The following is a 13,963-nucleotide window of genomic DNA, read 5'->3' on the forward strand; positions in this document are numbered from 1 at the left end:
GTATTTCAAATTTGGACCAGGCCATATACTTCAAAATGCATAATTCCCACTTCTGTTATTTTTTAGTGTGATTTTAGTTTTGCTTTCCTCTTTGATCCAAGAATTATATAGGTAAATGTAATAGTTTATGAATTATTGCTTTAATAATTTAATTTTAAAGTTTTATTCTTTCTGTTTAAAAAAAAGCCTTTACTCTTCCTACATTTTAGAAATTATCCAAGCTCTTTTGCACTTTGCAAAAGGGAATTTTAGCATGTGCTTTTGTAAAATTTAGATTTCCATATGAAAAATCTATATGATTATTAACCTTATTTTCTACATTTTTTTTTTCTATCTCATTGGGAAACACTAAAAACATATATTAAAATTTCAAATTAGCAGCTGCAGCAAGATGGCGTCGCAGCAGCAGGGTCGTGAGGGCGGTGCGCAGCTGGCGGGGTCCGCGGCGGAGGCCGACCCCCTGGGCCGCTTCACGTGTCCTGTGTGCTTGGAGGTGTACGAGAAGCCGGTACAAGTGCCCTGCGGACACGTCTTTTGCTCTGCATGCCTGCAGGAATGTCTGAAGCCGAAGAAACCTGTCTGTGGGGTGTGTCGCAGCGCTCTGGCACCTGGCGTCCGAGCCGCGGAGCTCGAGCGGCAGATCGAGAGCACAGAGACTTCTTGCCATGGCTGCTGTAAAAATTTCGTCCTATCCAAGATCCGGGCCCACGTGGCCACCTGTTCCAAATACCAGAATTACATCATGGAAGGTGTGAAGGCCACCACAAAGGATGCATCCCTTCAGCCAAGGAATGTCCCAAACCGTTATACCTTTCCTTGCCCTTACTGTCCTGAGAAGAATTTTGATCAGGAAGGACTTGTGGAACACTGCAGATTATCCCATAGCACGGATACCAAATCTGTGGTTTGTCCTATATGTGCCTCGATGCCCTGGGGAGACCCCAACTACCGCAGCGCCAACTTCATAGAGCACATCCAGCGCCGGCACCAGTTTTCTTATGACACTTTTGTGGATTACGATGTGGATGAAGAGGACATGATGAATCAGGTGCTGCAGCGTTCCATCATCGATCAGTGAGCAGAGTTTCTGCTATCCATCTCATGTTCCAGAGCTTCCATTACATGTTAAGCATGAAACATTTGACTCACATGCTTTAAATGTACAACAGATGAGGGATTGAGCCATGGCATTGAGGACAGGGGAATAGGGTCCCCAGCTCATAGTCCTCTTTTTTCTTTGGGCTCTTGCCAAAGCTGTCTTCCCTTACTGTTAACCTTGTTTGTCACATCGTCTAATCTTTTTTTTTGTCTTCAGCTACTTCCTAGAGCTAACTTCTGGAAGAGAATCCAGCTTCTCCACCTGTTCTTGTTCCACACTTGTTCCTCCCATCCGGTGTTCATCCCTCAGGTCCTCCCAGCCAGCCAGGATCTTTTCGGGGTCACAAATAGCACAAATGAAACGCATGTCTCCTTCCCTAGTCCCTGCAGTGTGTGAGCTCTGGCAGTGGTGTGTTGATCCATGATGAAGCTCCCAGTGTGCCATGGCATTTCTTGTTGGTTGGTCTTTGGCAGCAGCTGGGGTTACCATCCTAGGGAGCACTTCAGAAGTCCTGTTGGGGTGAGTGTTCTGGATTTAGCATGGTCTGATGCTGGAAGTTTTGATTAGTGATATTTTCCTACTACCCCTGTACACCCTTGAAGTTAACTGGGTCAGTCCTAAATGCCTGCATGGTGCCTTTTTAGGATAAGGTGTAACCATATATTTTTAGTGAAAGTTTCTAGGTTAGGAAAGTTAAAAACCCATATATCCATAAGTGGGGAGGAAGTTCAGCTAAGCAGTGGGAGGGCAATAACTTTTTGGTTCTGATTTTCAGGCTAATGAGATACTTTTGAATGTCCATTATACCTCTTTATTTGGGGCTTGCTTACATTCTTGTCCTTGAAGTACGAAAGGGAGTCCTCAAATGCGTAAGAAGGATGAAACTTGGGAGATTCCAGTGGATACTGGTTCTTCTGTCTTCTATTTGGTAACTTAGATTAAATTTAGCATTGTTTTTCTATCACAGACTGGTTTCCTTATGAACCTGATTTCAACCTGTAAATGGGTTTGCAGCCTGCTTTCTAAATACAAAGAGAGGTTATAGAAAATCTGATCTCACACCCAGTTGTCTCACATAAGACAGACTTCATAAAGGCAGAACATCTCCTGATGAGCAATTGTTAACAAAAGTGGTCTCCTAGAAACTTTCTTGAAGTTAAAGATATTTTACAAATATTAATAAATATAAGGCTAAAAAGCTGTCAGTCTAACTGTAGGAGCAGAATCTAATCAACCAGAAGACATTTGAGAATCAGGTCTGTTTTTTCAGGTCCAACATTGTTAAAATATGGACATTTTTCTAGTCAGTGGCTGAGGTTGCAAATGGTGCAGTGCATTGGGCCCATGCACTGCTGCTGGGGGCCTCCCCCTGCCGGCCAGGAAATAGCTGCAGGTGCCTCGTCACCAGGGAAGACTGGGCCCATTTGGGGCAATAATTTTTTCTAACGTGCTGTTGCTTGGGAGGACCCAGATATTAAGGTCAGCTTCTTCACTGTAATTTCTGGAAAAAGTTCACTCAAAACTCCTTGAGTTGAGATTACCTTTGTAGGATTTTGGTGGGAGATTTGACAAAACCTTCATTTGAGAAAACTGATTAGAGCAGGTCCACCTCACCAGTGGTATGGAGAACTTGACTTATTTTCTTGTATTAAGTGCACTTCATGTATTTCTAATAAGACTTTGCAGAAAGTGAAATTTGTTATGTTCTGGCTTTTAAACCATGAAATATAAATAAATTTCTTAATTTATCCAAAAAAAAAATTTCAAATTCATTTTTATTTTATTGTCTCTTTATATAGTTTTTGTTTTGTTAAATATATTGAGTATATAACTTCATGGTGGATGATACTCTTCTTCATTTAAAAGTAACTCTTTCTTGTTTAATGCTTTTCGATTTATCTCCTACTTTGCTTCAGATTAATACCATATTTCCTGCTTTCTTTGTATTTATATTCACTTACCCTGTGCTGTGTAATCTTTCTGAGTTTTACATATGTCAACAGTAGACAAAAGATAGTTTTATTTTGTCATCTCCCATCCCACAAAACCAAAATATTTTAAAGTCAGTTCTTTTATATAGAGGTTATCTTCACTGTGGGTAGTGGATTTTCAAGGAGATGGTCAGGCATATTCCAGATTTTACTGTGTTTGATCTTTCTCCTCTAATCTATCCATTTGTTTTGGTGTCAAATTTTGAGGAAACATCCACAAAACTTGCTCACCTCTAGAGATCCCCAGTAAATATCTCTCAGCTTATCTTGTGATATCCTCCAGAGCACACATTTCACTCAGGCTGCAACTTATTCACTTTGCCCTCACCAACCACATTTAGACTGTCTACTGGATAAATCTTTGATATGTTTGTTCCTTCATTTTTGTGGTTTTGACACTTAAGCATGTAAGGCAAGTACTAGAAAATAGAAGATAACAGTGTGTTGTTTATTCAGTTGTTCTTCTTTACACATTTTAAAAGGAAACATTTTAAATACCTTGATATCAAAATTAAATGAAGCTATATTGTCCTATAATGATTTCATGGCAAGAAGAAAAAATGAATTTGTACCAGATTGTACATGTCAACTTGATTAAGACTGGGAACTATGAAACTCAGGATCCCCTTCTCCATATGCTTCTTGGTTAGAGTTGGCAAAAAGAGGAACTTGTGAGGGATGTGAAAGGTGGAAAGGATGATAAGTCTTTACTCTCTGTGTTTGACAGAAGGAGGCTTCCAAAGGTGTCCTCCTCCTATTCTCTGGAAACTGTAACTATCTTATCTTACATGGAGAAAGGGATTTTGCAGATGTGATTAAGTTAAGTAATTGTGCCAGTTTGGATGTACTATGTCCCCCAAATTGCCATTATCTTTGGTCCAAACTTGTTGGGGCAGGCTTATTAGTGTTGATTACATTGAAACTTCTTGGTTCAGTGTTCCGATGGAGATGTGACTCAATCAAATGTGGGTGAGACTTTTCATTGGATTATATCCATGGAGGTGTTGCCCCACCCATTCAGGGTGGGTCTTAACTGGATCACTGGAGTACTTTAAAAAGAGCCATACAGGCCCAGATGCAAAGCAGGTGTGAGTGACACCTTGGAGAGCAACTAAGAGTGACATTTTGGAGAAGCTGTAGCTGAGACAGACATTTTGAAGATGGCCATTGGAAGCTGATGCAGACAATTTGGAGAATGCCATTATGAAATGCAGCCTGGGAGCAAGCAGATGCCAGCCTTCTGAGCTAACAGAAGTTTTCCAGATGCCATCAGCCATCCTTCAGTGAAGGTACCTGATTGTTGACACCTTACCCTGGACACTTTATTACCTTCAGACTGTAACTTTATGACCAAGTAAACCCCCTTTATATAATCTAATCCATTTCTGGTATTTTGCTTAATGTCAGGCTTAGCAAACCCAAACAGTAATTTAAAATAAGGAAATTTTCCTGGATTATCTGATTAGGCCTAAGGTATTCACCAGCGTTCTTAAAAATGCAAGATAGAGACAAATAGAAAGCCAGAATGTTGTGATATAAGGAGTCAAGCCTTTACTACCTTTGAAGATGTAAGGGGGACACAAGATAAGGAATGTTGGCATCATCTAGAAGCTAGAAAAGGTAAAGAAACAGAGTTGCCCCTGGAGCCTCCAGGAAGGAATTCACCCCTGATTATACTGTGATTTTTCCTAGCAATTTCTTCCACAAATCTTCTCTCAAGATCCACACAGAGCTCTGATTTGTGCAGCCTTCATCAGTGCTTTTCAATTCCAAAACATGGCCTCATTGTACACCTTGGACTTCACAATGCTATTCCGAGAAGTATCTGACTGATACATAGATGTGTGTCTCTCCTACCTATGTGGCTCCCCTATTAAAAACATGACCACTTTAACCATTTTCTTCATTTAAAACATATTTATTGATTACGTTCCATGTGACAAGTATTGTTATAGGTACTGAGGTGGGGCCATGAGCAAGACAGTGAAGATGCCTGCATTCACAGGGTTCAGTCTCAGGTGGAAAGGGCACAGACAATAGAAAGACACACAAATTCAAATTTAGAAAGTGAAAAGTGCCAGTAAGATAATCAAAGCAGTAAGTATGGTCAAGAATTCATGAAGTTATCAGGGAGGTCTCTGAGTGGCAACACTGAAGAGCACAACTATGTGAAGTCTTGGGGGAAGAACACTCCAGATAGTGGAAAAGCCACTGCAACAGACTTGCCTCAGGATTACATCTGGTTTCCAATCACAGAAGTCAAAACAGCAGTGGCCTAAGCAAGAGATATTTCTATTTCTCTGTTAGGTAAAAGTCCAGAAATAAGCAATCTCTGCCATTGATGGGGTACATCTCTCCTCCTTATGGTTCTAGATGGACATCTAGAACTCAGATGTGCATTTCAGGTTGCAGAATGACAGAAATGGAAAGGAAAACTGGTAGAGCAGGCACCTTGCTTGTGAGAAAGACAAGAAACTCTTCTGCAACACTTCCATTTTTGATATATGGGATAGAGCATCATCATATGATCACAAGGAAGGCTGGGGATTAAAGATTTATTTGGGGTGTTTTTCTAATCAAATGCTATTACAATGGAAATAGAATGGATTTGGTGGTAAACCAGCAATTTCTTCCACAAATCTTAAAAAGGAGGAACAAAGTTTTGTAGTAATATAATAATTGTCTCAGGGATAGTTATGATAAATTAAATTAAATTTGCATAGTATCTGACATGCATTAACTTCAATAAAAGCATTCTTGTTGCTATTATTATTATGTTCTTTCTTTCCCTTATTTATTAAAAAAAAGGAGGTTGAAGCAGATAGTTTCTTCCTGCTTTGGTATGCTATAATTTTAATTATAAGGGATTATACTTGCTTCATCTGTCACTGGAAAAACCAAGTGGGAGTCAGTGGAACAGATCATGAATGACAGAACACTTGATTGGCCATGTACAGGTTGAATAACCCTATCAACAATTTTAGTATGACACAAACCCAAAGCAAATTTTATTTTTTGATTCCAGGGTCCACTCAAAATAACTACAGCTTGGAGAAAAAGAAAATTGTACAAATCTGTTACTAGAAGTAAATTAAAAACAATTTAACAGTTGACTATTCCTCTAGAGATGTGCTTTCCCAAGGGTCATTTCTAGGAGAAACTTCTTAATTGCTCCTTATTTTCTAAGGCAAACATTTCAGGGATGCCTCTTATATATATTTCTCCCAACTTCTCTTTTACTTGGTGTAAGTTGCTTACCAATTCTTATATAGCATTCAGTGTTTAACTCTGCATCCTTACTGGGAATGTTTTTCAGTTCATTTTCGGGTAGGTCTAAACATTCTATCTGGAACAATTGTGTGGAACCAGAATCTTAGATTTTCTTTTCTTTTATTCTTTCTAGAGATAAATTAATTATTCCATGTGTTAATCTGTGTTTGTGTTTGTGTGTGTGCATGTGTGTGTGAAAGAGACAAAGAGATGGAGAGAGAGAAAAAAAGAGGTAAACTTTCAAGAGAGATTTGATTATTTGATTATGAACTATCAATAGTAGCTACAATTTCCAACAGTGCATTTAATAATTATCATTCCTTGCATATTTATTGTGTTAATATGCAATATCTCTTTCCATACTCACAAGCACCCAGTGAAATGGATAATATTGTCATTGTCTTATGCTATTGAGGCACAGAGAAGGTAAAACAAAAAAATGGAATAAAACTTCCCTAAGTTCATAAAATAAGTCATGGATCCAAATTTCAAAGTCTGACAATAGAAACAGAACTCTTTAACTAGTGAAATATTTAATACTTCTTCATGCCTGTTCTATGCACACCTGATAAACTTTATAATTTAAAAAAATACAAAATTATAAGTATACTTTGATTATTTTCTTCCCTGTTATTTGATGCCACCTATATTTCTTAATGGCTTATAAATATATTCCTTTAAAGTAGTAATTTATCTTTTGTGATATAAATGATAAATTGGTGGATAAAGTATTTTGACCAATCTGTTAATATACATACTGTTGGGGATGGTGAGTTGAACAATACCAAAATGGGTGTTATTGACACAGATGTCAGTAGAATTTAAAGGAAACTCCATTTATACCTAGCAGATGTATGTTCATTCATTGTTTTCTCTAAGCATTCATAATTTCCATATAGCTGTGTGTGCTTAAATCCACATGGTCATGTAAAATTGACCATTGAGAAACTCTTCAAGGGGAAAATTACCTCTGAAGCCTTCGGACTGGGGGTGGGTGGTGTCTTTTATACAGTAAAGCAAAGGACCTTAAAGATGAACCTATCCAATTTCTAACCAATTTTGCATCCTATATCTAAATATTTCCAAGGCAGTTTATCCAGTTTTAGAAACTTTAGCTGTTATTGATCTGTCTTTTTTTTAATAAATCCACTCATTAATGCCATGAATTTTCATTACTTGGCATGAAAATTGACAGTCATATAGAGTCTGTCTAAGCCACTTTGATTTGTAGCTTTCTCCTTGAATGTAAAAAGGGAAAATTTTCTTTGCAAGTGGAGTGGGTGGATTATGGATCACCTCTGTGGATAAGAATCTGCTTATTTTCACCATAGCAATGAGGTTAACCTTCCTGTCTGCTCTGTTTTTCCTACTCACTACCTTGTGATAATCATGGATAGAGCCCAACAAATTGTTTTTGAACAAAGTTCTAATTCTGGAGGTTAAAACTAAGATCTTAGGAATCATCATTTGCCTTGGAGATGACATTCAGCCATCAGAGGGCATGGCACAAATCCCATCTCCATTGTCTTGATGAAAAGATATTTCAGTATTCTTATTGGACAAATTGTTCTCTATTCTAAAGAGCATGGACAGTCAATGGTGTTGATGTAATCTCTGTTACATAATTTTAGAAAATTTAAAGCTAAGTAAATGCTAGTTTAACTTTCACAGATCTCTGAGTTTATTACAGTAAGACTGTGTATTTCTAAGAGGTTGGATTGAGTATGAATATTTCCCATTATTATTTGAGGAAGTGACACTTGTTTTTTCGCCATAATTTCTATTAGCATCATGCAAGAAACAAACATTTTCTCAAGAATATAATTTGATAAATATTGTTCTAGTAAAAGCTTCATATTATACAACCTAATTTTTTTAATAAATTTTCAAAATATCAAGGAAGTTATCCCAGATTCCAATGGATCTCCAAAATTGACTTGATCATTTCCCAATTTCTGTCCCTATTATCACTCTATAATAATATATCACACATTTTGAAGGTATTTATTTACATTAATTCCTGTGTAAATACTGACATTAATCTCCTTGTCTTACTCATATTTGAATCTTCAGAACACTGTAATGGATGACTTGTAGTAGATTATTATTACATGTTAGATTGGGGGTAGTGTCTATCCAGGGACTGTGCATAATGCATAAATGTGAATAAATGGTTCACCTTCTTCTAGTTGGCTTTGATAGCTGTTGTGATCAGTTTGACCCTTCTCAATTTAAATTAGTGCAAGAATAAGGTTACATTACCTGAGATTTAGGGCTGATGATTTATTTGATTTGGTAGTTCCATCTCTAATGAAGAATATTTTTATAATGAAAAAGGGACAAGAGGCAAAAGATGATTTCTGAGTTTGGTATAAAGGTATCTATAACCCTCCATAAATATCTTAAAACTATGAAAATACCAAACAGCATTGGGAGTGATGTTTGGTTAAGAAGTAGCCTTAGACATTGGGCCAATGAAGTACTTAATACTATCGTGTTTCAATCACAATATTCTGTATAACTGCTATATAATAGTGTCTGTGTATTTATTAGTCAAACTTACCTTCAGAAAACCTGCTAATGGGTACCCCAAAAATTATTTGCTGAAAAGAATGGTAAAGTGCAGCCATAGCCATTTAATGAAGTGACAATAACAGGAAACATGGATAAATATATAAATTAATAAATGAACAATTTCTGATTTTTTTCACTTTTTTTCCTTTTAGATGTCACAAAGCCTTTACCTTATTGGTTTTGAACTGTGAAAATGCTTAATTTCACTGATGTGACAGAGTTTATTCTTTTGGGATTAACCAGTCATCAGCAATGGCGAGTACTCTTCTTCATCATTTTTCTCATCATCTATATTACCATCATTGTGAGCAATATTGGTATGATCATGTTAATTAAGGTCAGTCCACAGCTTAATAGCCCCATGTACTTTTTTCTCAGCCATTTGTCATTCATTGATGTTTGGTTTTCTTCCAATGTCACCCCTAAAATGCTGGAAAACCTGTTATCAGAGACAAAAACTATTTCTTATGTTGGTTGTTAATAGTGCAGTGTTTTTTCTTCACTGCCCTTGTACATGTAGAAGTTTTTATTCTTTCTGCAATGGCCTTTGATAGATACATGGCAATATGCAACCTTATGCTCCATGGCAGTAAGATGTCAAGGGTTGTTTGCATTTGACTGATTTCTTTCCCTTACATATATGGTTTTCTGACTAGTCTGGCAGCAATGATATGGACATATGGCTTGCACTTCTGTGGGAAAATTGAAATCAACCACTTCTACTGTACAGACCCACCTCTCATCAAAATGGCCCATGCTGGGACCTTTGTAAAAGCATATACAATGATCATAGTTGCAGGCATTAATTTCACATATTCACTGACTGTGGTTGTCATCTCTTACCTTTTCATTGTCATTGCCATTCTATGGATGCGGTCAACAAAAGGGAGGTGGAAGGCCTTCTCCACCTCTGGGTCCCATCTGACAGTTGTCATCATATTTTATGGGACTCTCATCTTTGTTTATCTCAGGTGGCCCTCTGAGGAGTCTGTGGAGCAGGGGAAAAGTGTGGCCATGTTTTATACCACGGTAATTCCCATGCTGTACCCCATGATCTACAGTCTGAGGAACAAGGATGTAAAAGAAACCATGAACAAAGTGCTCAGCAAAACATGTTTAACAAAACAAAACTGAGTAAATTGTGTCTTCTCTGCTTCATACCTATTTGTTGGTCCACACATTATTGTGAAGGTTATAGGGAAGTTAAGCTAAAGACTTGTGTTTTGAAAGAAAAAGAGAAAGATGCAAATTAGGAGTAAAAACAGTAGACTGACCCATTCCAGCTGATGTAATTAGTGAGGATTAATTAATATGGCATAACTGAAAGTTGTTAAAATGGGAAAATTTGAGTTGCATAAATGTTATTACAATAGAAAGTTGAAAAAAGGATAATTAATTGAAAAGATTCAAATATTTAACTAAAATACAAAGAGGTTTTCTTATTCAAAAATTCAGTGGGTGAATTTTAGAAATAGTTATTCATTTGCCTATTTAGAGGTCAATTTGTGGTGGAAAAAATAACATATAATTCTGTTTCATAATATGATATAAAAAATGATAGTCTCCCTAATAGCTATGAATTTTGTTTATGCTTCTTTCATTGTAAGAAGTTGCAGAACTCTTCAGAGATTTCTACTTTTAAAATATAAAAACTTATACATTCCACTATTTTTCCATGTCTTGGGGTTTCCTGGGAGACACACTATGGTATCTGTCTTTACAGATTGCAGTAACTACCATACGCCAGATTGTACACTCCTCACCTTCCCTAGCCAAACTGGCTTTGACTTACAGTCTGATAGAAGAGTGGATAGAATTAGCAAATATCTGTGTAATTAAAAAAGCATGGATTTCCAGACTTCACTTAACAAACTGAATTGGTATTTATTTCAGAATACTTTGCACATCTGGGACTAAGATATGGTGCCTAAATTCTTTGGTTAATTTTTATATTTGAAAGAAATAATATTTATGGGGGACTGTTTGTTGTGAACAGTAATTTTCTGCCATGAAAATATTGATATATTTTGATACCTCTTTTACCTGGTTTCATAAAGTACACAATTGTGGCAACAATATACTTCCTTAAAGTCTATTCACAAGTGAATGAATCAGTCAATAAATCAATCAAACAACCACCTTTGGTTTTGGTGCAGATAATAAATAGCTAATGAAATGTAATATGCATATTTTTAATTGCACATGAAAGTAATTACATATTTCTCTTCAATGATGCAAATATAAAACAAGATTGGTGTAATGTGAAAAGACTTCTTTTTTGTCTTTTGTTGAATTTTTTATCTTCCTCAAGGGAAACCAGAAACAGGTATGCTCTCATTTCCACACACACATACACATATGGCATGGACAACATTTTAAAAACAATTTGTATGTGCAAATGAATTGCTGATTTAGTTTAAATTGTAATATTACTGTGCCTATTGTCACAAAAATTAAAACCCCTAGAGACTTTAAGAACTAACTTAATCTAATGTTACTTTAGGAATGAGTTGAAAGTAATTAATGTTAGCAGTAAAATCATTTGATTGTCATTTACTGGGAAACATTGATAGACCAAACTGGGTGCTGATTATGAATACATTTCAAAATAGGATGTTAAAGCATTTTAAAATGTGGTAGTATGTTGGCAGATTTGTTTGGATTGTCTTCATTACCTATTTTTTTAAACATGAAACACTTCTTGCTTTCAGTTTTGGAGAGCTGGTATTACATGAAGAATAATGATGCCAAGGTCAGTGTTCCTATTTGAGTTTTCAAATTTCAAATTAATATGTAGGTGATCTTGGACAAGTCATGTACATAACATCACTTTTGTAGGTTGTAGTCTCTGACTTACAAGACCTCTCAGACATATAATGTCCAAAGGACTTGATTCATTTGGCAGAACTCAAAGTGATTTAGCCAACTGCTGAAAATTCAGGAAATTACTGCAAAAATATTTTTAAATTGATGATATTGTTATTTTTACAGCTATCAGTTTAATTATATTTAATCATCTACAACATATAACCAAAGAGCATATTTATCTCCTGTTCTGCTTCTTTGTCTCTTTCTCTCTCTGACTGTGTCTGTTTCTCTTTTTCTCCCAAACCAACACACACACACACACACACACACACAATCACAGGAACATACAAACTCACATACTATTTTCCTTTCAAATTTATATTTTCTTGAGAGAATGGGTATTAATTCATAATACTCTGAGGCAAATGAGTTCACCTGATGGATTTTCTCCATAATTGATGGGAAGGAACTCAGGAGTTCAGAGTGCTTGGGAACTGAGTGATGCAAAAGAAAGCTTTACTTGAACACAATTCTGCCCACAGTTTTCCAGACTACATAGAGACGTTACATAGTTTAGAATTAATGAACAACATGGGTTGCCAACCTTATTCTTTCACTTGTTCACTTTGTAAACTTGGTCAAAAACCTTAAGCTCATATTTACTTTTCAATACGCACATTTTATTCTTCAAAAATGGGGATAATATTAGTCACAACTCCCTAGAAGTGGTGAATTAATTCTTGTAAACTGCATAGAGGTGCAAGTACAGAAACAATTCCATTATATTTTAACACTTCATATGAGGCTGACACTGGGCTGAGAGTTATCCCATAATTATCTCAGAGTCATGCAGTAACACAGCATTTTCCCATTCTAAAAGTGAGTAAATTGAAGCTTAAAATTATCTCACTTGTCCAAGCTCACATAGTTAAGGTGGGAGTAACAAGGTGTGATTTCAGAGCTGTTTCACATGAAAGGCCATGCTATTCTACATCCCAGTTAAGTATAAGTGCAGAGGGTAAATTCTTCATAGCACAATCTACTACTTCACCAATGACCTGTGCTTGAATTCCTCCTCCAACATTACTGTGAGGTGATCCATAGAATTGAGACATGTGATGTCTATGAAAATGGCCATGTGATGCAAAACCCATTCTTTGCTATGATCATCTATCCTGAAAATGGTACTTATTAGGGACATAGTGCCCAGGAAAGAAAGCAATTCATCAAAATTTTTCATGATACAAACCAAGAATATTTTCCTGAGATGCTTGATTTCCAAGTGTGAAGATAAGATGGCAGAACCCATGTGAAACTGGTAGACAGTTTTCCATCGCTTGATTTTATTGTAAGGACTCTTCTTCTAATTAATTCTACTTTCCTTATTCTAACCCTAATATGTTTCTTGAATTTAAATTCTCATTCCTTTCATAATTAAATGGAAGTTCCTTTAGGGAGATGCTCCCAATGTGCAAGATTCTATTATAAATGTTCAGAGATTACTCCTTTGCTGTTCTCCTCTGTTGAAGGTAAGTTTGCAGGCTTTGAACTCTCTGCAATTTAGATTAATACAGTCCAATCACCTTATTTCTATCCATTTTGAAGATATGGTGAAGACCTTAACCTTAGATTTTCCTTGAACACAGTATTTTATGTGTGAAGTTATATTTCTAATATGCTTTCTTATTTTTACCCATAGCATATCGAAAGCTATGTAGAATGTACTCATTATAATGGGGATTTACAGAACTCATTATTCCCCATTTTTTCTCCTTTCACTGTTCTTTTCAACTAAAGACAATTGATATTCCCATTGTTCTTTTAAAATATGTATTTTTAAATATTGAGAATATTGAGTTCGTATGAAAGTTTGGACCAGTGATTATTCCTTTACTCTTTCTCTCCAAGGGAAATTCCTGAAATGTTAATACAAAAGAGTTTTTACTTTTTAATTGCATAGCCCATCCTCCCAATTGTCTAGATAAATTATATGATGTGTAATATGTAATATAAAGCACTGAGCCATTTGATCCTAGGCTGTTGGGATCACCTAACTTTAGAGGGAGTAGGGAAGAAATGAACCCAGCCTGCACTGGGGAGAGTCATGCAAAGCTCATCTAGTCCATCAAAGATGAGCTATCAGCAGAATAACTTTCTTCTGTCTGGAAGGGCAAACAGAGATTTTAATTAAATTAAATAGAATAATAGAATAGATTATTGA

General features: G+C 36.2%; 1 protein-coding gene and 1 pseudogene across 1 annotated transcript; both read left to right on the forward strand.

Moving 5' to 3' along the window:
• The first annotated feature begins 391 nt into the window (after window positions 1–391).
• On the forward strand, window positions 392–1,171 carry LOC119520852 (E3 ubiquitin-protein ligase RNF114). Its single transcript, XM_037818736.1, has one exon. The coding sequence runs from the start codon at window positions 392–394 to the stop codon at window positions 1,076–1,078; it is 687 nt and encodes a 228-aa protein (XP_037674664.1). The 3' UTR covers window positions 1,079–1,171.
• A 7,956-nt stretch (window positions 1,172–9,127) lies between these two features.
• LOC119520727 lies at window positions 9,128–10,068 on the forward strand (annotated as a pseudogene).
• The last annotated feature ends 3,895 nt before the right edge of the window (window positions 10,069–13,963 follow it).

This window comes from Choloepus didactylus, chromosome 26 (assembly GCF_015220235.1).
Source record: "Choloepus didactylus isolate mChoDid1 chromosome 26, mChoDid1.pri, whole genome shotgun sequence".
Classification (NCBI taxonomy): domain Eukaryota; kingdom Metazoa; phylum Chordata; class Mammalia; order Pilosa; family Megalonychidae; genus Choloepus; species Choloepus didactylus.